The following is a 23820-nucleotide window of genomic DNA, read 5'->3' as shown; positions in this document are numbered from 1 at the left end:
TATATTTGTCACTGTAGGTGCTGTAATTCTAACACCTTTACTCATTAAAAGAGTGTGATATCTACATTCTCCTCTTAGAAATGTTGTGACAGGAGAGCAGTGTTAAAGGAAGAAGAACATCCACAGCTGAGATATATTTGAGCACAAAGTTAAAGCATGGAGTGCTGAAAGCTGTTGTTTCTAAAATTTACCAGACAACATATGCTATGTTTCATTATTTTCTTTGTTGTGTAATCAAAGTTGACAGGGGAGTAATATTTTCTTCTTCCTGCCATTGAGACCTTGATTTTGGCAAAGCCCATGCACTGAGTGAGTAATCTCAGTGCTTATGTGTCAGTGTTTAAGATAATTTAAAGACTCTCAACTTCAGTAATTTAGATCAACCTCTTTCAGTGTTGCAGTTATGCTCTTTTTGGTACAGGTTGAGTGACCAAATTCGTTATTTTCTACATCACTATGTGAGAACAGCGGGTTTTAGGACCATTCCTCAGGTATGGTGATGTAATCTAGATACATGTAGGCATAGTTGGGGTGTTTTCAGAAATTCAGCAGTAAGTACAAAATGCATATCCTCTGTAAGGACATTAAGTCATTAAGTAATATTTTTTCGGGGATAAATTTTTTTAAATCAGTTTTATCCACTGGTCTAAAACTTCTTTTTGATCCTCAGCAATCCAGAGCATTCTTTGGGGTTTGTGTCAGGTCTCTGAGAAAGCTTCACTTTCAAATGGAAAAAGTAGCAAAACCAGGAAGTAAATTCCACTGAAAGGTCACAAGAAGCATCCACAAAACCTGACTTGAAAGACAGGGTGACCTTCTCCAGACAGCACCTCAAAAGGGTGATTTAGACCAGTGCTCTAATTAGGTGATGTGGAATCACCCTCTGGCTGTGCCTGTTGTTTTTCCTCTGATTATATAGGAAAAACAAGTGACACTAAAATCCTTTTCTGTATAGCTCTGTTTAGTATTGTCCTATCTAAAGATACTTTTGACATAGATATACTTTGTAAAATCATATCTTGTCTCCCACTTACCCAGACCCACTGACCACCAACTGCATCAAACTCCTGATGCAACACTGACCAGTGGGACTATTTCCTACTACTGGAGCTCCACTGGTGGGAAACTGCTGGGTTTTATTTTTTTTTGGATAACAGGTCTGAGAAGTGCCTGAGCACTGAGCAGTTCTGGTAGCAGTGCTGTGACTGATGCTTTCACATCTTTGTTTGCTGCTGCAGCACCTGCTCAGCAGATGAGGTGATGGGAGCACTCTCAAATTGCAGTGAGATAAAATCAATTCTATTCCACTCAAGAGATTTTGTTTTCAAAGACTACTAAATATTATCATTCAGTTTGTAGCACTGGAGTCTTGAAAAGATGAGGTAAACCACGTGCCCAGGGGAGAAAAAAGGCACAGCAAAAAAATGCCAATGGTTAATGTGGGCTCTTGTAGGGAAGCTGAAAGAGCATCATTTTGGAGAGCAAAATTGTTCTGAGAGCAGGTATTACTCTTGAACTGAGCACATTGTTCAGCACTTCAGACAGCAGCTGTGTGCTGCAAGTGAAAGGAAGAAAGAGAAGCCAGTTTGTGTCTGATACTCTAGGGAGAATGTTCAAGATCAATTTATCCATGTGACTTAAATGGTTGTATTTGCCAGAAACACTGCCTTTTAAAAAATACCCATCTACTCTTCCATGTGTGTGGGTGTACACACATATCTCATAGTAGCATCTCCCTGTGCCTGGATACTTACTTTGTTCTCCTGTCTATGAAAACGATGAAAGGGCACAAGAGTGTTGATAACATTCAGGTTTTTCACTCAATACAATTTTATTTCTTTACAGAACTGCTTCTCCTCCTCTTGCTTCCATTTTGGCTCTACTGCTGCTCCCCTCTCTCTCTCCTGCAGTTCTAGGGACAAATACATACAGGATCAGCTTTTTCTTGTATATCCTCTTTCTTCAGTCCTTGATTGAGCAAGAGGTTTGTGTAGTGAATCTGTGATTTTTGGATAAACATAATTCTATTTAAAATCTAATTTTATCATTAAACTTGAACAGCTAACATAAAAGCAGAGTAATTAGACCAGAATGACGACCCCAAATCCTTGTGAAGAGCACAGGACAGAAAAGTGCATAATAAAGGTATTTCTTTCAAGTCCTCTTCCCACCTCCAACAATTTTTCTTTCAGGGACTTACTGCATCATATTAATGTTACCAATATAGTGCAATTTAGTGATTACTCTATAGATTTGATCAGTTGATCTGTGAAAACTGCTTTCACAAAGGTCTATGGGAGGGAGTTTCATGTTTCACAGCTCTTTGAGGAATGCCTCCTTTTGTTTGCTTTGAACTTCCCCTGCAGTCTGGATGGAGGGCCATCAGTCTGTGAATGAAATGCAGTGAACATGGATTCCTGTCTGCCATTACTGTAAAAAATAGTTCATTAATCAGCACTTAAAGGGTGATAATCTGGCCCATGTGATAAATTTCACTGCTCAGTCAGAACCACTTTTTTTTCCCAAAATTCTCTACCGAGTGCATGGGAAGAGAAGCAAGGTCTGTACTGTACCCATTACATATTTATTATGTCATTCATATTGCACTAATTTAGCCTTCTCCTTCTTTTACAGTCTCATTTGCTTTTGCTGAGAAAAGCATTTATTTAATTGAAGGCTCAGTCTAAATAAAGCATGCTACTGATTGCCTATGCTGATTATTCCAGGCATTCTCCTCCTAATTTGGAAAATCTGCTTGCTTTTCTTTGGTTTATTTTTATAGTGGTAATTTTCTTCCTATATTTTTACACTGTCCATGGTGCTGGGTTGAGCAGTTTGATTTCCAGCCGAGGCAAGGCCAGTCCAGCAAACCTGAACCCAGCAAACCTGCCTCAGAAATGGATTTTGTACATTAGGAACTAGAGCTGGAAAACAACTTCTGAATTCAGGGGGTTTTGGATTCAAGCCATGGAAGTAAGTGTAGTTACAGAAACTGGAGTCAGACACCCCTGGAATTTAAACTAGTTCAAGTCTCAGTTCCAGCCCAATATCATCTGATTGTGTGAGAAAAATTGTTTTCTAGGTGCATGTTTCTTCATTATTTTTTATTATATTTCAGGTTAAACATGGGTACATTATTTTCCATCCTGTTTTAACCTATTTGGATTTCTGTAATCGTTGCAACTAGATTTCCCTAGAGTCTGGGGCTCGAGCTGTATTTCTTGAGTTAAACTGGGAAACATCAAATTTTTCAAGTTAGGAAAAGAGGTATATTTCACAAAATCTTACTGTTGCATTGTTATGGAATATACCTTAATAAAGGAAAAAGATGATTTGGTTAGCATTTCATGTTTATAACAGAGATATTTTATAATGACTTAACTACTCCTTAAAGAGAAAGGCTGGTCAAAACACTAATTAAAAGGATGTGGCTGTATGTTGGTCCATATAGAGAAGGCAGGCCATAGTCCCCTTTCTTTCCTGCCCCAAACTGAGTTGAAAACATGCCCAGTCTTCCATGTCCTTACATTTTTCTACTCTATGGAAACCAACAGTAGAGTACCAGAAGTCTGGGAACTAGGGGACTGCAGCTGCACAATAAGCTAAGACTGGGATGTTACCACTCTCAGGGGAATTATCCAGGAGACACAGCTAAATGCCTTTGTTCTCTTACAGTGCAGTTATGTCCAAATCATGCTGACCCTTTTCCCTGGTGCCACAGAAGGGTGGTAAATGATAATTTGTACAAAGAAGATGCTGCACTTTTAAAATTCTGTAAAATAACTTCAGCTTCTCCTGCTAACAGACCAACTGCCTTCTGCATTAGATTCAGTTGTAGTTTTTTTCCATGTAGTGAACTGTTTTCTCATCTGGTTCTTGTCAGAAATAAGATCAAAAGCATGCTAACAACTGGGGTAGCTAAGGTTTTCTTCCCTTCTTTTTCATCATCTCCAGGCCTGGAAAAGGGTGGTGAATAGTTCATTTAGGCCTCAGTTTCCCTGAGAATGTTGCTCTGCCTTGGGTTGCTTGGGAGCTCAGAAGTGCTGTGGGATGGCCAGTTACAGAGAATCATCTCTTAAATCAGAGCTGCTGCAGTCTGGGAGGATGTGATGGTTGTACAGAGGCAGTTGCTCCTGAGCCTTGGTCATCCCTTTCTGTTTCAGTCTTCTCCATGAAGCATCCAGAGCAAATCTGATACTTGTGTATTATCATTGATAATTGTGTAGACATCTTCCCCTGCTAGGCCACGAAGTCAGTTTAACTCCCTCTTGCAACCACTCTGTCAGAAAAGCAGGTTTTAAGACAGTGTGCTGGTGTGGGTCACAAAGCTGCAAGAGAGAAGCCAGAGAAAAAGAGAAGACAGGAAATGCTGGTAAAAATTGTCCAACTTACCAGAAGTGTTAAACTAAGGAAGATGAAAATCAACAAGAGCTTGCCAAAGCTCCTGTAATGACTTACATGGTGAACTGCATTTAGAAAGCAGACTCTGGAAATGAGAGGGGGGAGGAAAGTCTTCAGAGGTGGTTTTGAATTTCCTGTTGAGAAATATCTGCAGTAGAAACCATGAGCAAAGTGTTCACATCGTGGTTTTGACTTGGGAAAAGGTATCCAAATTAAAAGACGAATTTTGTTTGAAATTTTCTTAAAATTGATTTGTGCTTTAAAGACTCTGCTTATGAAAGAACATCCAGGAAGCATCAAAGGTAGCAGCTGAACTATATGAGATGTGAATCCCTCTCCCCAGCACTTACCTCTTGCCTTGCCAAAGCCACTGTGTAGCCTTACAGCCCCAAAGCCACAGTGCAGGCTGTGAATTACCATAAAACCAAAGTGTTTATTAACTCATTTCATGGTGTAGCTGGTGAGGACTCCAAGGCTTATCAGCATGTGTAAGTGTTACATCTCCTCAGGTACTATCCATGGTTTGGTTGGTTGTTATGTCATGAATTATTTGTGCCAAATAGGCTGCTCAGGGCTCACAGAACTTGAACCAAAATAGGTATTTTGTTCTTTAGTAGGGATGGATTATTCCATCAGAAAAAAGGAGTTATGATCCGATCTTTGGAAAAGGTAAATCTTTTTGTCTTTCAGATTCAGCTTTGTCAGATGAGAACTAAGAAGGACATTTTGTGCTTGATCAGAAAATGATGGTAAATTACATGGCAGGAGGACAGCTTTTGATGACTAAAATCAGAATCAATTCCTGTATTTAAACCTTTTTTTGCAAAGACACTGACTTTTTTTTGCATATTGATTGATTCATAAACCTCATGTTTGGTAGGCAGGCCTGAAGCTCGTTGGGTTTGGGTGTTTTCATGATCCAAGAACAGTCAGAGCAAGCCCTGGTGCCAGGCACTGGGTGGAGCCCTCCTGCATCTCTGCCTTCCAGTCCTTTCTGAGCAAAAATTCCTTTGGCAGTTCAGACCTTTCTTCCCAAGCAGGTTCTCCATAATCCCGTGTCAGTTTGTGGTGCATCTGATGTGAGGTGATGATCACAGAGACAGCACATGTGGATTATTTTGCTTGCTTTTCTTTTAGAGTAACTGCACAGTTCTTTACTTTATTCTGATTTTAATCCATTTTTCTTTAATGAGTAATCCATTAGGTATGAACAATGTCTTGCAGTAATGGATCCTGCTTTTTTTTTAGTTAATGGATACTGTGAAACCTCCAGTCACATTTAAATTCAAATCACTATGTATTTCATAAAAAAACAAATAATGAAATGCCTGTGAAGGTGCCATTCTTTGGACATTTTTTAGTATTTCATGCAGCTTTTATATCAATCCTTTTCCCAGCTGCTGTTTAAGAGACCAGGAATTAAATCACAACTCTACTTTTATTTTTTTCTTTTGTAGTGGGAGGGGACTGTGTCTTTTAGTGTATAGCAGGATGCATTTAACTGACCTGAGGATACATTAAAGGGGGCCATAAAAATGGGGCCAGCCAGGACACTCTTCTTTCTTCAGAGTTTGGGGAAAAAAAGGGGGGTGTTGCTATCAACTTGACAGTATTACTTCTGAAAAACATCTGAAATGAATAAATTAAATTTGAGTGCATACATCTCTAAGATTCCTTTTATGTTAAAGATCAAAAGCAAGAGCAAAGTAAATTGCCTGCTTGTCATCTTAGAATTATTGCATTGACTGGTTCAGATTTCCTTCTTGTGCTAACTAACAAAAGTGAGTGGGATACAGTTGAGTGAACAGAAATGTGCTGCTGCAGACAAAACACATCAGTGAGGCTTCTATTAATACCCAGCAGTGACCTGTTTGTTTGTTTGTTTAGGATGTAACACACCAACAATAACAAGAACTAACAGGAGCACTGGAAATAGGGGACCTGAAAATTCTGGTCTGGGCAGAATTTACCCTGGGAGGTTTCTAAAGCAGACACTGAATTCCAGCAGAGGCAGCTGGATCCACAAGGGCATTCCAGCACTGAACACCTGTGTGGTGCAGTTGGGATCTGAATAACATCCATATGCTAAAATGAGGGATTTGGATGAACAGTACCATAAACACCAGCTTGTTCAGGCAGAGTCTGTCTCCCACGGCCACCAGGAGATAAAAGAAGTTTTAAATCACATCCTTGCTGGTCTCAGCTATTGTGTTGCATTGCTTACAACTCACCAAAACACCTTCCTCTCTGTAGGCAGTTAGCAGATGTTCAGTGGCATTGTAGTGAAGCTGTGGTATTTCCCAGAGAAGAAAAAAAAGGTGTGTGATTGGTGGGACACACTTTTTCCCTGGTGTCTGTCTCTGTCTAGGGTGGGTTTGTCAAAATCTTCCCTTGAATTCTCCGAAAGTGGAATTTATTTTATTTTTAGCATAACTAAAAATGCTTTATTACTTTTGTATCCTCTGGCATTCTAATTGCACTTAGTCAGGGCTTGATTTACATATATGATGACATAAAGTCTTGGCTTCTTTTCCTCTTTTAAATCTGAAGGTTAAATTCTCTGAATGGTGGGATGATGTTACTTTAGGACATGGATCCTTCCAGTAAAAGGACAGCACTTAATTCCCTTGCAGAGTACTTATTTCTGTGACTAAAAGAGTTTCATATGGGTTTGCACCTCACTATGCGTTTATGATTGTTACTTTTTCCTAACTTTTTCATAGACTAAAGTGGTTTTGCTTGCCTGCAGAAGAAGTGGAAAATACTGAGAAGGTTATCAAACAGTCACTGTTATTACCTGTAACGTGGTAGCAGTTGAGCATCTCAGCAGCATCACTTGTAAAGCATGTTTGTTGTGTTATGATTTTAAGGGCCCAAATAATAACCTGGAAAGCACAGAATCTCATCAAAGAGCCCCTTGTGTCACAGCCCATTGTACTCCACCATTGCCTGTTGAGGTTTTCTAATTGAGTTTGTCCCAAGATTTAAAAAGTCCTCCCCAGTTTTGTTGGGTTCCTGCAGCTGAGTCAGAGCAGCTCCCAGAGTTGTTCTGCTGCCTCCCTTGCAGTGGAAGTCCCTCAGCAGAGAGATGAGTAGGTTACACGAGCAGGGATAATTAGCACTGATACACTAAAATAGGGTAACAGACAAGTTGTAGCTGAGAAGGACAATACAATGACTCATTCTCTGTTTTCCACCTTGACTCATTTGCTATTTGAAAAGGGTTTGGATTTTGAAATATGAAAGCCTGTGTAGCTCTTCCCAGGCACACAGCAGAATAATTTATATTTTGCTTTCCAAGCTGCTTAATTTTTAACTATACTTTGAGCCTAGTTTATATATTTTATATCAGTCTTTGCTAACTCCCACAAAAGCAAAGAATTGATGTTAGACAGCTGTCTTAAGATGGGTTCACCTCCTTTGCTTTTCATTTATTCACTGTGAAAGAGGTCTAAATCTGCTGCAGAAGAAAGCATGGAAGGTTTTTCTGGCTAGAGAAATAAGGATTTCCATGTGAAATTACAGTTTTTCTCATTACAGCTCTCCGGCTTTAAATTGCCTCTGCTATCTTATAAAATACCTGCTGTCTGAAGGCAAAATCAGTTGTTGCTGGCTTTTTATTTTTTTAAATGTCATTTAAGGTTGTGGTATCTGACAGATTGCCCCCTCTGGCCCACCACTTGAACAGGACTAAGCAGGTGATACATTTTGTGTTAAGCATGGAGTGGCAGATTGCTGGAATATATGAGCAGTAACCAATGAAGTTTGGGGTTGTCATCACAGTGTCCATCCCTGGGTATCACTATAGGCTTGCTCATCATTCTGTCATGGTTTTCAGGGAATACTTAGTGGGTTTGGAATCACTCAGTATTAAATTGATACATTTTCAGAGGCTTTATGTGGAACCATCAAGTGTCCTTTTGCTCGAGGAGCACACAACCTGTTGTATTTCAGTAGAGAAATTACACCTAAGTCCTTTAGAGGCGTTTAAAAATGTTTGAATTGTCATTTAATAGTGTCATAAATCAACACCAGCTCTAAACACTTTCTGTAACAAAATGTAAAATTAATTTAAATGTTTTGCACTTGATGATAAACAACAGAATTTCCAGTGTTTTCAGCCATCTGGTCCAGTAATTTTTCTGTTTCGCAACAGTATAAAATAGGATTAAATGCAATTTCAGGAAGCTGTGAGAGTCTGAAATCCAAGGATCTTACACTAAGCATGCCAAAACATAATCCCAAATCCTGTTTGTAAAATTAGCTATTTATCCTACCTCCACGTTTTCATGCAAAATAAATTCTGCACTACCTTAAATTGGCAGGAAAGCTGGTGAATATTTTTTTACCAAACTGTGAATGCTGTTGACTGTGATGCTCAGCTGCATCTATGGCTAGTGCACAGAAAGGCTCAGTGGTGAAGGAATTTGGCATCAGCTGGAAATGAAAAGCTCTGTCATGACAGAATGTTCTCTCTTGGGGAAGAAGCTTGATTCCCAACTCTGCTGCCTGTGGGTTTGCAAACTTTGACAGGAAAGGCAAGTACTTAGCAAAACAATGACTTTTTCTTTAATCTGTTTGGTAGCATGAATTGGACTTGCAAGGACAATCCAAAAGGCCATTCAGGGCAGTGAGCAGTGAGTAGAGAGTGTTTGCAAGAGGGAAGAAAAAAAAGGAAGAAATTACTGGTTTGGAGGTGACAATGACACAATTCATTTAATGTCAGATTGTTTCAGAAGTTCTGCAAAAATGCCATGGCTACTGAGGAGGATGGGAGGAATGTAGACCTGGCACGTGGATCGTTAGGAGTCGGATAAAATCAGACAGCATTTGCAGATTTTTTGTTAAAAAATCATGTTCTGAGAGAAGGGGAAGAATGGTTGGACTTCTTTAAACATTCTTTTGGCTAATCAGATAATGATTCAGTCAAGCATTTCAAAATACATTATAAAGCCTTAAATATGAATTATGGGTGTCCTCTTTACCTGCTTCTGCTTGTCATTTAGCTTTTCTGCTACCCCTGACCAAGATGGGATGGTACATGCATGAGACCTACCCAGAAATTTTCTGAATAGCATATTGTTGTCTCCTGCCACAGATCAAATGTATTTCTTTCAAGTTTATAATGGGAGTGATTTTTTTACTCCAGTACAGTCCAAAATAGAAGTAATCTGTTTTTTTTTTTTTTCAAAAGAACAGAACAGCCTTTAGTCATTAAAAATACAGAGGGAATCAGAATAAACCTGCCTTGTTTGTACCCCATACTGGATAAATGTTAATTCCTGTCATTCTGAGCTGGACTCTTCTTGCAGGTGTCAGCCTTTCCTGGCTGCTCTCATCTTTCTTGCCCTCTTCTTATAACTCTTCTGCTTTATTAGATTTCTTTGATGTACCTGGCTCTGTTCCATCTGTCTTGAGCAAAGATTACAACTTACCTTCTCATGTGTGTTTTTTATTTGTCTTGCCCTTTTTCTTAAGGTCACTGGCCTTGGGTAAACTCTCCTTAGTGAATCTTCTTCATGTTAATTGACAAATACAGCTCCACTATCCTTGCCTTTTAATTCATGTTTGAGTAGCATCATTCTTTAGGCAGGTACCTAATTTTAATCTGCTGCCTCTGAACTGTTCCTTCTCTCTAGCCAAAGGAGTGGTGAGATGACAAACACACCTTGCAGTGAGCATAAAGAAGTCAAAGTCCAGTAACCCTAAACAGAGGTGGTGGAGCAGAATGAAGTTTTACTAATTATTTATTACTATTAGAATTATTTACTTCTGTTTACTAATTATTTGTTCAAAATGCAAGTGCAGGTAAACAGTTTAGTTTTAATTTAATGCTGCATGTAAGGAATGAAGGTAAACGTGACACCTGTAAACTGCTAACCCAATACACGCTCTCTCTGCCTTTTTTTTTTAACAGGCATTAAAGCTGTATTTGCTGGGCATTACCACAGGAATGCTGGAGGGTCCTACAAGGGACTGGAAATGGTGGTTTCATCAGCTATAGGATGTCAGCTGGGAGAAGACACACATGGGCTTCGAGTGGTGGTGGTCACAGAGGAAAAGCTGGTTCACAGATATTACAGTTTAAATGAACTGAGCAGCCAAGGCATAGAGAAAGAGCTGCTGGATGTGCTTGCTAAGCAAAAGTAAGCTGTATCAAAGGGGTTTTTCCATATTAGATAAATATAAACAGTTTCATGAAGTTTCCCCAAGCTAAAATACAGATTCCTGACTGCACCGTGTCCCAGAACAGCTCTCAGTTTGTTGTCCTCAATAACAAGAAAGTTGTTGACGTGTTTTTCTTTTTGAAAATGAGACCTGTGAGGAACATGGAAGAAGAGCAGAGCTAATATGGTGATGTGTCATTGAAAAGTACTGCTCTGAGAATCTTCATCTCAAAAAGGTTTGAAATCAGCAGACTCCCACTGACTTTAAGCAACCTCCAGATCATTCCATGTTTCCTCCGTGTCAGATTTCCCCCCATTTCCCAGGCTTTACTTCTTAGCTCTTTGGAGCCAGCAGCAGTAGGAGAACAAACACATTCTGGTTTGCAGTCACAGCTTGGGCTTCTGTTATATCCATTATAAGGTTTCATATAATGTTACATAGTTCTATAGTTTCTGTTATATAGTTTTATACAACGAAAAGTCTATAAATGAGGCTACTACAGACATGCCACTGACAGCAACTAAATGTGAAACAACTATTTTCATTTTGAAATTTAACTACCATTCAATTAGCATATATTCTTTTTACAGAAGTTGGAATAATTGCATGGGGAGAATGTTCTGTACAGAATACTGTTGTCAGAAGTCATTTTGTTGAATCGTAGACAAGAGGAGAGCATTGATTTCCAAATGCAATGTAGAGTGCCTTCCTGTAGTATTAGAGAATATTGAAAACCCTAAAAAATATATTTTCTTCACTGGAATAAGACATTAAAAATAAATTCTGTAAAAGAAGTTTATGTGCTGCAATCCACCTCTTTTTTTAGCAAGTGTATGTGATTTGTTTAAAAAAAAAAATCTTCATGTGAGTAACTCATCCCTGTTTTTATTTTTGAAGTATTTAGTTGAACACATTACAGTCCATGCTATAGGTTATCTGGAATTAGAGCTGGTGCAGCTGTGGCACCTGAAGAGGAGGAACACACTGAACAATACTTGTGCTGCCTGAGCAGTGGTGCATTCTAGCAGGTTTTATGCATACTCACATACAAGAATGTTCCCTAGAGGGTATTACAGGTATTTAAATACGGTGAGAGGTATGAAATGCTGTGCTGAAGAGTCAGTTTAATTACATTTTAGTCACAACAGTTTATCTCAGAGGCTCCTTCAAGCCTGATTTGTGGGACTCCTGAGATTGTGAAATCACCTCTGTAGCACTGCCTTGCACCAGGGGAGGGGCTGTACCTGCAGCTGGACAGGGCCAGAGGGGGACTGGGGTCCCAGGACAGCAACCTGAGCACAGGGAATGTTTGATTCAGAGAAAAACAAAATGATTTTGCTTTTATTCTGCACCTGGTTTCACTTAGTTGAATGTTTTCATAGTCTCATTTTCAGGAGAACCACATGGAAAATAAGAGAATGTTTTCACTGCTCATATAGTACAGTCAGGGGAAGGATTTTTAACCATGGTGTGTGGCTGGACATTCCTGTGTGAAGTAAAGACTTAAAAAATAAACTAGGAATGCTTTTTTACCAGCATAAATGACAAATTCTGTTGCATCACTTTTTTAGGGTAATTAGCTAATGTAGAATTAATACTGATACCTTAGCTAATTTGAAATGGCAGAGGTCCTTGTTGTCACCATGCCTCATGTTGTTTATGCCAAGAAAAATAACATATGTTAAATTATGAAACAATTCACCCATGGAGACCCTAGTTATAATTTTTAAACCATCTTTTGATGCTGAGGACATTATTTTCGTATGTCCAGAGGGTTGGTAATTGAAACTCTGTCAGTGTCAGCTTATGACTGACCTTAAAGCAAGATGTCACTGGAAGTTCCAAGTGCTGGTGAAACAGAGAGCAAGGGAGTGGACTCGAGGCTGGGCAGAGAAGAGAAAAATCCAGTGACCACAACTCATTGGGATTTCTTTTAGGCCTCTAAAAGGATGAAATAAACCTTGATGACTATTATTAAATGTGGAAAATTCATATTAGAACACCAGAGCAACCTGTGAAAGTAACCAAATACTGCATAATTAAGTACACTCTGAGGTAGAAGCATGAGGCAAATGACTAAAAACAAAGTCTTTGAGAGAAGTCTTGATTTGTAAGCAACAAATTGAAGAACACACTGCTTCTGAACCTTTCCAAAAAGTCAGTAAGACTTGAGTGCACTGTTTGCTGCCACTACCAAAATAACATCCAGCTGATGGGCAAATTCCTTAGGCAAATAGGAGACATCTACTCCAAAGAGCTAATAGAGGAAAGCTTTCCAAGGCCAGCTATGTAGGGCCCAACATGGGCCTCTGAGGAGGCAAACAGCCACATGGCAGCTCCCACAGCCACCACAGGGAAGTTCATTCCAACAGCAGCTTGGGATGGCTGCTGGCAGCTTCACACAGCCAGCAGCAGGCTCACAGCAAGGAGGGCAAACCATGACAGATTTGTAGGGCTTCTTTGGAAAAGTTCTTTGGATTATCTGTTTTGGCACTTAAAATTAGTTCCTTTTATTAGGGAGGGAGGCGTCATGAGTAGTTTGCACCCATTCTAATCCCATTGTCCCTGACATAAAGGGGGTTTATTAATTGTTACTCAGGCAGAAGATTATGTGAGTCAAAGCTGATAAATGCAGGCACTGTGCTCTTGGACACAATTTCATTGGAAAATGCCCCCTAAATAAATTGCAAAAGTAAAATATATAATAGAGAAAAAGCATTAGACCAGAATGTTAAATGAGCCTCCAGTCCAAATGAAGTACAGCTAAGCAGCAGCAGATACAGAAGGGGGAAGGGGGGGCAGAAAACCCCCACGAATACAGACAGAACTAAGGCAACACAGACAAATTAAAACCTTTTCAAGCGATACAAAAACATACCCAGCACTGCTCTAAAAAAAAGAAAAAAACCCATAACCACAGCCCACAACTCAGAGAGCCATTACTTTTTTTTAATTGACATTTTCATTTGTTTCTCTACAAGTAATTTCCTCCATTAGCACTTTGTCAAATGCAGGTAGTTTAGTACATTTCTACTAATAAACACCTTATTTTTTTCTCTAGGAGACCCATTAAAGCCTCGTCCTATTTAAATTTATAGTGGTATTATTTCACTTTTGGGTAGCAAGAAATTGGAAGATCTGTCTTGTAAATATATCCCTGTCTTTCTTGAACATTGCTTAGAAAGGTATAGCATTGTTAAAAAACACAATTTGGCCTTTTAAATTAACTGGTAATGGCATTATCTGTGTATATTCAAATCTTTCTCACTCTTCTCCATATAAAGAAAGCACAGCAGTACAGGAAGGTATCTCATAGTGCTCTAATGAACCAAGATCAGAGCCCTTCACAAGCCAACCTGCCTGCCCAGAGATTTGCTGAATAATGTGTCAACAGCACACCAGGCAGGAAAGCAGTGGCTTGGATTTGGATACACGTGAGACAAAGATAATATTACCCCAGGAGAATGTGGGTCCTCCAGTTCACTGCAAGCACAGAAGCCAAGAGGCTGCTGACAGAACACACAGCACAAAAACAATTTTGGTTTTTTTTTACAAAGCCTGAGCTGAACTTAGTCTTACCCTTTTATTAATTCTGTCTTGGTCTGTCATAGCCAATGAGGAGGAGGTGGAGCCCCCCACTTTGCTTCAGCTGTATAAAAGCTGATGTGCAGCCCTCCACTGGTCTGGCAATTAATTTCCACTCTCTCTTCACAGTGAGAGTGCAACAGAGATGGGATAGGGCATCTTCCCTACCATCACCACTCCCTTTGCCTCTTTTTCTTTCATTTTTTCCAAGCTGCAGAAAGGAGTCCCCATTCCCACCAGGTGTCATTCCAGCCTTTTACTACAGCAGGAGCAGGTCAGGAGCTGATACAATCATCATACCTGTACTCCATGTCTGTGGAGCTCCTCACTCTGTGTCCTCTGTCAGCATCCCCTTGAGACTCTCACACACCTGTGGCCTTACCTCATACAGTAAATCTAAGAGGGTGAGACTCAGTGCAGACAGGTTAGGGCAGAATTCAACAGGTCAGGGCCTGAGCTGTCACCCCACAAAACCAGAAGATGAAGAGGTGGGTGAGAAATGAGGCTGAACTGGGAAGCAGCTCAGAACATGCTGCTGGCCATCCTCCTCGGCTGAAGTTGGCACCATCCTCTCCTGGCACTCTTTAGGTGCATGGGGTGCTCCTGCAGACCATTTGCTTCTCTGCCTGTGGCATTTGTCAAACAGATACTCCCAGCAACTCAACATCAACAAATGTTCACTGTTAACAACATAAACACTGGTTAATATTGTACACTCACATAAACCACAGAGCCAAGTTCCCAACTGCCCTGATGGTCACTGTTCAGACCAGGGCAAGGATCCTTACAGCTCCACAGATCCCTCCACACCCTTCTGAGTGTGCACACACTCCAGGGGAACAGCTCTGACTGTCTCCAAAGCTCTACCCAACCTATGGAATTGTTGGAGCAATTTGAGATACAACGTGACGTAGCACACGAGCTTTGCAGAGCAGTATTGTCTCCCCCTCCATTCTTAGTCCTTCTATTTTGATTAAAAAGCATGTTTAGGAATATGATGACTGTAGAATGGTGTAAGATTAATAATTCCAATTTATTTTAGTCCCATACAGAAGGTGAAGTGTTCATTACCAAAGATAAACTCCAGCAATAACTGGGATTGCTGTCTTCACTCAGTGCATTTCAGCATATTTTGTTCAGACTGCAGATTTCTACATTGTTCTTTAAGTTGTTCTACAATACAATACCATCAAAAACAGGAGTAAGGAAGAGGATCTATAATTCATGAAAAATATTGGTTTTTATCAGCACACTGCCTCAATGCAAGAATGATTACAGCTTCAATCACTTCTCCAAGAAAGCAAGGAAAGAGAAAGAGCAATAACAGAGCGTGCTGTCTGTTAACTGTGACCCAATTTGAGAGTTGAAATACACCAATTATTGCTCAGAGAGCAGCACTCCTTTTTACTGTGCAGCAATTTAACCCGGACAATAAATGCATATTGAAAATTCAATTGATTTAAAATCACAAATGCTGCCAATCTTCCCAATCAAAGGACTTTTCGTATTCCCTTTTTTTTGATACACTACCATGATGGATAACTGTGAAGAATATTTTGTAAAGTCTCTTTCTGAGCCCTGTTTTTAATAGAATTTTGTTTGCTGTGGGTAAATACAGGAGGTAGTGGTTTACATGTGATCATTCAAAATTAATTCTAAATTTTACTGCCGGCACTTTTAATATAAATTAGTCTGCATTAAAATCAGACTTAAAGACAAACTAACAGTTTGACAAAAACAGAGAAACATGGATACTTACCAAACAGATCAAAAAAAGTGACAGGACTATGTTAAAATTCACCTCCAGTAAATACTGAAGGGACCTTCACAAATTTATTGTTTCACTGTTTTTCTTATCTGTGCATTAGGCTGTGTAGAAGTTTCCTATTTTTCTTCTAGAAAAGCAGCTCATTGAGTTAGATTATTTCTAAGCCCTCTATTATCAGTGCAGATATCTAATGCCTCTTCTTATCCAAAGAAACAATGCAATCCTCATTTATTTCTCATTAAAGATGCATTGTACAACTAATCAGCTAAAGGTATTTTACTTGAAGCTTCTGAAGTTTATTTTTAAGTCTTCAACATTTTAATTGCTTTGCTTTGCCCTTGGGTTCCCAGAAATTAAAATATAAACACAAAACTTCCTGTGGAGGTAAAGTAAAACCCTTGAAATTTCCATACTCTTAGACAACATTATAGCAATGCAAATTTAAGCATTTACATTTGTTGGTTAGTATTTCCACTCTACTCCCTCTTCCTCAGCCCCCTCCTTTTTCTTTAAAGCAGCAAAGTAAATAATTCTTCACCTTGTTGACTTCAACTATCAGTTGTAACTGCTGTGCTTCAGGACATTTTCCTATTTTCTAGCTTTTGAAGGTGCTTCTGCTTCCCTCTGTACAGCACACACCCTGGAAGAAGGCCATGAGGGCCACAGAGGTGCCCTGCCCTGGTTTGGGCACTGCCCAGTCAAGGTCTCCAGCCCTTGAAACAGGATCTGCTGTAACACATAATGACATCTAATTCACTGCAGAGAAGGGCATTAAGTTACTCAAGGTTCTTTTTGTCTTCCTCACACATATTCATTAGTAAAAGCCTTACAGAATTGTTGTGCAACCCCTGCACTGAGGTGTTTGAAGACACACTATCCCCAAATGAACTTCCTGCTATTCCAAAGTTTCAGGTGTAAAGAATGTTGGCACTGCAGGCTCTGGGATCTGTGGCCCAGGAGCATTCTTTCAATATTTCCCACAATATTAGAAGGCAAAAGCCACTTAACTTCGGGACAGTGTGAGATCTCACAGTTACAGGAAGACCTGCTGATTAGCATTCCCAGTTTTAATTAAATCTGGTGTAGCTACTGCCCCTGGGGACTGAAACATAGTGAAGATACTGTTTAGAAACTAGGACATAGCCTGGCAGAGGCTGAGCACAGAAACTGGAGTTGGCTGTAAACCAGACAACGTAGTTAAGACACACTCAGAGATCTGACAGATGTTCAGACTCAGCTCTGCAACCAGATCTCAGTTAACCACGGCCACTGCAGAGGACAGAAGTTACCTCATGATTTTTAAGTAAAGTTAAAGCCAGTATTGGAATTAGTTGGGCCCTTTAGCTTGAGAAATGGACTGTTCAACCCAACGATTTCCTCACTGTAAAATTATCTCTTTACAATGGAAAGATCCCCATTTCTCCTGGGGAGATAATTCCTTTGCATTACTACTGAGGGCTTCTCTCATTCTGCACTGGCCACAGGCACATTCTGCCTCAAGGATGAGCAGAAATAGAGCTCCAAGCACATACTCAGTGCCAACCTTCACCTGCCAGGTGCTGTGGAAATTCTCACTGAGCTTCCCACTCAGCTCACTCCTGGTTTCTCACCATTTCAACTACCACCACACAAAGGATATTTAATTATTCCTCCCATGAACCTGAATGAATGACATCTTAAGTCAGGGTCTGTTAATGAGGCAGGGATCAAACTGATGTTTGATGGCAGCGCTCAGAATTGTTCAGCATAATATTAAAAAAGTTCACTCACAGTAGTAGAGAGTAGTGTTGTGTGAGTAGTAGTGTTGGTACTTACAACACACCACTGACTAACTGCTGAATGTCACTGCTTATTATAAAAACATACTTAAAGGAAATTATTTGGAAAATACAATCAATTTTTAATTTTAATGAATATTTAATTTAACGTATTTTACCCTCTTCATTATTCTGCACTGACCAGTCAGCCCATCTGTGGCTTTAGACATGAACTGTGTTCTCTGTAGGAAAATATTGGAGTAGCCTGACACAAGACCATAGGAAACACTTCACCTAAACAAATTATAGCTACCCTGTTTTTAAAAACATGCACATCAGTGTTTGCCAGGTGGTGGGGGGGGAAAGGCTTCATTATGAAGTCTCTCAGTTAATAAGAGTCATCAAGCTAAAAGAAAAAAAACCTTGGAAACTGCACAGTTTAACACAATAAAACCCCAGCAAATACAGAGCTCATCCATCAGTACCATTTATTTCTCAGCTGGGGAACTCGCACAACCTTTTCTTCACATTTATGCTCAGCTTTGGCTCATTACTTTAATACTACCAGAAAACTAAATTATGCCCAGTGTTTTCACTGCAGAAACTTAACAGAGCATCCAACTGTGCATAGGATTCCTTATGGTAAGAGACACTGAAGCATCACAGAGGGAACAGGGCAAGCCAAGTTTCCAGAAGACTCTTGTGAATTGGGACACTAATGGTGACAACTTAGATTCAGTAACATTATTTTAAATTAAGACCTCTGCTCAGAAATAGGGGAATTATCCAGCCAGCTCTCCACATTCAGGGGCTCAATACAGAAGCAAAAAGAAGGTGTTTTCCCAGACAGAACTTGCCTTGACTGAACTGTCCCTGAAAACGGGTGCCATGACAGCAAGTTATGTACTACTGAATATTCAAGTGCATTGCACCTTTTTATCACCTCAGCCCTGAGTAGCTAATATTCAGTGATGAGTACTGAACAAGACATGTGACTAATGCATTTTAATGCACTTAAAAGTCTTGATAAAAATAACCATTTAGCAGAGAAAGCTTTTTAGTAAAAAAGCCTTATGAGTTTGAATAGTATTACAGCCTTTGCCAAGTAGAACTAAATTTCACTCAAATTAAGGCTCTAAAAGCCTTGAGAAACATTATCCAAAAACATTTTGTTGTGCTGGAATTGTTAGGCACTTTCTAAGTAACACCAAAGGAGGAGGAAATTAAAATCTTAGCAATCCTCCAAAATATGCTAATTTGATTACTTGACCTGGTATCAAATTGTTTGGAAGGGCTGTGTTCAGAAATGCCAGCCTGCCATCATCTCTGCTCCTGGACATTGAATTTCACTAAGCACAGTGTAAAAGTAGCAAAGGTACTGGAGAAATTCAATACCTAATATTTAACATCAACCAAAACATTGGAAGTAATTTTATTTCCTTACCCTATTTCTAAATTAGAACTTTACTACTCTGAACTAAGGCAAATCAAATGCTGTAGGTCTGGTTAGTGAATTAAATTGTTGAACTTTTTCTAGAAGCTCTTGTGCTTATTCTAAAGGAATTAGACCAAGAGGAAAACAGTCAACATTTTGATTCTTCTAAGGTTCTGGTGTGTTTTTCATTAAAGGTCACTGAACACAGAATTTACATAAGGTTCATTACAAAGGCATAAATTTGAAGTTTATATTTGGTTACAAGCTGTCTTTGAATGCTGAACAAGTTTGGAAGTTTCTGATTAGCTGTCAATGATCTTATGACATGTTATATTCAGTAAATGCATAATTAGAACTCCCCCTCATCTTTGCACATTAACCACACTGGGTGCTAACAAAGAGAAACTCCCAATTAGGTAGGCTCAAATTGCAGCTGCACTCATCACATGCTGTTGACTTCACTCCTGGCAGCATGTTTTCCACTTTCTGCTGGGTGATACCATTCGAGGGAAAATGAGAGCAAGAAGGTAAAATACTGAAAGCAATCCCCAAACCAGTCCAGCTCACCTTCTTCACCTCATCTTCTGCTTGAAACACAGCACTTGGTCTGCCTGGTTAACTGACTGACAACACTTCTGCAGGACCAGTCCCTTGGAGAGCTCCCCAGCTGAAGGCAGTAAAGCAGGCTGATATCTGGCTGGGTCGTTAAGTGTGAGATGATTGGTGTCCTGATGGCTCTGCCACCCAGCACAGAGGAGCAACACGGGTTTCTTTTGAAAATGTCTGACATGGAAGAAGAAAGCATGAGAAACAGGCCTTTTCATACTTGTATTCAACACATGCACCTTTTTAACCCTACCAGTGTCTGCTGTAAGGCACAGGCAGCCTCTTCAACGTTGCCATCTAGCCCAGCACACACAGGGACACCTCTATCAGCCCCCACACACTGTGTGAGCTTTGCAGAAAGCCTCCACACAACTATTGATTAAACTTGTCAATGAGCTACAAATTATAAAAATCTTTATGAAGTCCTTTCCAACATCTGTGCCAAGAAAAGTGGATCTGATAATTCACCTCTAGCAGACAGCAGTTTTCTGTAAATATTTCATTTTTCCCATTCCAGGTGGTATAACACAACTAAAGAAATCTGGGTGATTGAGTGAGTTGAACAAAAAAAAAAAAGCCTTTGTTGAAAAGACTGAAATCCACAGTCAAAATGAGGGACAGATTTTAAAAGCAGCAGGAAGCATTAACATTTCCATGTCAGAGAATAGATGCCTGTCATACAAGAGGAATTGGACCACCTTTGGTCCACCACTGTGGTGACAAATAGGTTTTCTTCAATAGGCTGTAAGAATTTGTAGCCTGATGCATTTATTTCTGTGCCAATAGCAAATGTCCTCTCAGTCTCCCTCACAATTCCATCCATCTGAAGGCTGGAGAGAAAATAGGGCAGCACCTGTGGAGGACAGTGTGTATCTGTGGCTTCAGAAAGGACAGCAGAACAATTTGGCTGGCCAGATACATTTGCAGTAACTGTTTTTCAAGCTCTGTGTCTGTTAGTGTTTACCAAACACAAAACATACCACTCTCCTTTTTAGTCCTTTACATCAGTTACCTAGTAGCAGATTTGGGGAGGACCAATGGTAGAAGATGGTGGCAACCTGAGGAAAAAGGAGATTTGCCAAGTAATTTTACAACAAGTTTTTAAACATTCCCATGACAAACACTTGTTTTTTTTCACTTTGCTGCATTAAATAACTGACCAGGTTTTCAAAGTCACCTGAGCACATCCCCAGGAGTTTCTGTGATTCCATCCCATTTCAGTTCTTCAGTCAAAGCAGGGCTCTGTGGGAAAAGGTCTTGGCAAACATTGATGATGTTATGGAACATGGAAAACTGAGCTACTGAACCACATGTCCTGTCCCAGCTGCCTTGGGAATGCTTGGGCTCAGTGCTCCACTGCAAGTGCACAGGGTTGGAATTGTGCCTTTGGGATGGTCACTAACTGCAGTAACCACACTGTGCTGTAGGCAAAGAACAGGAATTGCAGTAACTGCAAGTTCTTTTGTTTGCTGATTACAGGTTACTGAGGTCCTACAATATAGTATCTGCAATTATTTAAGATTGGTTATTTTTACATGCGAGGAGAGAGAAGCAAATGGATCTGCATATGAAAGGTGACACTTCTGAAAGCAAATGCTGGCATAGAGACTTAAATGTTTCAAAAATATTTATACATTTCTGTTTGCAAATGCCCATCTTCAGACACTGTGGTTTTCATCTGAATAGAGACTGGCCTATAGTATCACTGAGTTCACTGAGAATTACAGGGCAAGAACTCAGGGAAAATTAATTTTGACAACCATCCATTAGGATGAACCAGATCACTGCCCTCCAAATTGCTTTCTCCTTTGTATATACAAGAACTGTCAGCATATAGGGCTATCAAAACTGAATATGGACAAAAGAAGCAGCCTGAGGGGTGCAATAGGAAACATTAATCTGGAACTTAACTTTAATCCAATTTAAAGTGTGCTTATGATCATAACTAAATTACAGAATTACTGGAAATTTTTACTACTTTGGATTCTGGAGAAATGAGGCTAGAATAATATTACAAGGCCCTGTTTTGATATTATCTCACTGATTTGAACTATTTTTAATTTTAAATAATGAAAATTTCTCTTGGCTTCTTGGGCATTAAAATTAAACTGGGTTACTTTCTTCATCATAGGAATTATATGAAACATAGATTAAGGCAGCCAAATTAACTTGCTTAAGCCACTGATAAATCTGTTAGTTCCTACCTGCAAATGCTAGATCATCATCTGACTAATTATGCTTCTACAATGTGCCTCATTGACTGTGACACCTCTTTCATGACAATCAAGGAATACTCTTTTCTTTTGTAAAGTTCAAACAAAATCTATGTTATTTTTAGAGTCAGCTCAAGTTTTCACCCCAACAGTGGCTGCAAATACAGTAAGCAAGAGCCTAATTCTATATGTTAAAGTTTCTGTGCAACACATTAAATCCTGGTATCCTGTGGAGACATAATCACATTAGAGCTCTAAGCACATGTAATACTTCTATTTCTTGATGTGCTGGAAAAAAAGAAGTAACCTTAGCTCATTGAAATAATTTCATATTCATATACCAACTAGAGAGCTATGTCACAGGGCAGCTGGTTATACTGTCCTTCACGTTGCTATTTGGTAACATATTCCTGTGCATATGAGCCTCAAATAAATAGAGTTTGCCAGGCTTCAAGATGCACACTCCTGCCCAGGATAAGTGATCCTAAAACTTTGATTCAGGCTCACACACCCTGTGACAAGTCCTTTGGTAAGCAAGGGATCATTAGACATCAGCTCCCAAGGGAAGGGTTTGTCAAAGCCCATCAGCAGGTTGAGCTCAAGTACCCAGGATTGTGTCTTTCATGGAATAATAAAGTAGATGAATGTCAATAATATGCTTTGTTAAACAGCTGATGGGCTGGGCAAAGCCTGAAAAGGCTAAATTAACCAAGGAATGAAAGCCAGCACAATCTACCACAACTGCTGGGAAGTGGGTCAAGGAGTGTGGCCCGACTGTGTCCTCTTTGGACCTCCATGAACTGCTCTGGTGTGTTAATGGGGTCTCATACATTAATGTGCAAGTGCAGGAGTACTCTGGAGGCAACAAAACATTCCCTACTATTCCTACAATACTCCTATTGTTGTCTGCAAAGACATCAGAATCATGATTTCACCTTATTTCATATGTGCAGACACATTTTGTTGAAACATCAAGCCCCAAAACAGAGAAAATTTGATTTTGAAAGGGACCTCTGGAGGTCATGTATCCAAACCCTGCTCAGAGCATGCACTTCAGCTGAACTCTTCTTCCCTCAACACCCAGCATAAAATATTTATGAGAAATAAATTCTTGTTTTGGCACCCTCTGATTGCAGCTCCACTTATTGTTCTATTTTTGTTAAATAAAATACAATGGTATTAAAAGTGCACCAACCTGAGCCATGTTATTTTGCAGACATTTTCTTACTGGTCTTTAAGTTGGCAAACTGGAACATAATGTCCCACGAACAACAGAAGTCCCAACATCTACAACAACCTGGAATTTTACTCTGAAAATTCCATTCCACTTGAAACAGAGCTTGAAGTCCTTTGTAACAAATGAGGATGAGGTTATTTTGTAAGATTCTACTTGTTAGCAGGTTATTTTTATTCATATCATTAAAACCTGTCTTTCTTATTTGTTCAAAGAAAATGCCAGTCTGATCTACTGATCACAGCTTTTCAATATCCATGGGTTTAAACTTTTAGAATGCATGAGTTCATGCTTTTGAAAAAGAGATGTGTTTTTGTATTTCATCTCCTAGAAGCCTAATACTGTAGACATACAAATTTTGTCTGCCAAATCTTTTTGTCAAGATGAGGGTTTGGGGAAAAGACATTTATATCTTATTGAGGAGCTACAGTTAGAACCATATTCCACTGAGTGTATACCTTAAGTAAACCTTCAGGTATTCTGACTTGCTTTTTTCTCTAATGAATTTTGCAGAAACAAAAAATATATGTGAAAAAAAGAAATTAGAGAGCTCTGGGCTTTTTTCTTATTTATTTGTTTGCTCGTTTCATGTAAGCTACAGAGTCATGTGTAGGGCACTGCTAAAACTCCCTAATATCAACCCAAATTTCTAG

The 23820-nt window shown here is 39.5% G+C and overlaps 1 protein-coding gene across 3 annotated transcripts in view; it reads left to right on the top strand.

The window, feature by feature from the left end:
• The window catches only part of CPPED1 (calcineurin like phosphoesterase domain containing 1), a 40147-nt gene extending 28784 nt beyond the window's left edge, over positions 1-11363 (top strand). For all 3 annotated transcript variants that reach the window (XM_018067439.2, XM_018067436.1, XM_018067438.1), the window contains exon 4: positions 10319-11363. In XM_018067439.2, the coding sequence (XP_017922928.1) occupies positions 10319-10551 (233 nt within the window). In that variant the 3' untranslated portion in view covers positions 10552-11363. The remainder of the gene's footprint in view (positions 1-10318) is intronic.
• The last annotated feature ends 12457 nt before the right edge of the window (positions 11364-23820 follow it).

The sequence above is a fragment of the Manacus vitellinus genome, unplaced genomic scaffold (assembly GCF_001715985.3).
Source record: "Manacus vitellinus isolate BGI_N305 unplaced genomic scaffold, ASM171598v3 scaffold_12_pilon, whole genome shotgun sequence".
Lineage (NCBI taxonomy): Eukaryota > Metazoa > Chordata > Aves > Passeriformes > Pipridae > Manacus > Manacus vitellinus.
The sequence above is the reverse complement of the archived record's forward strand: the minus strand, read 5'-3'. Positions and strand labels throughout refer to the sequence as shown.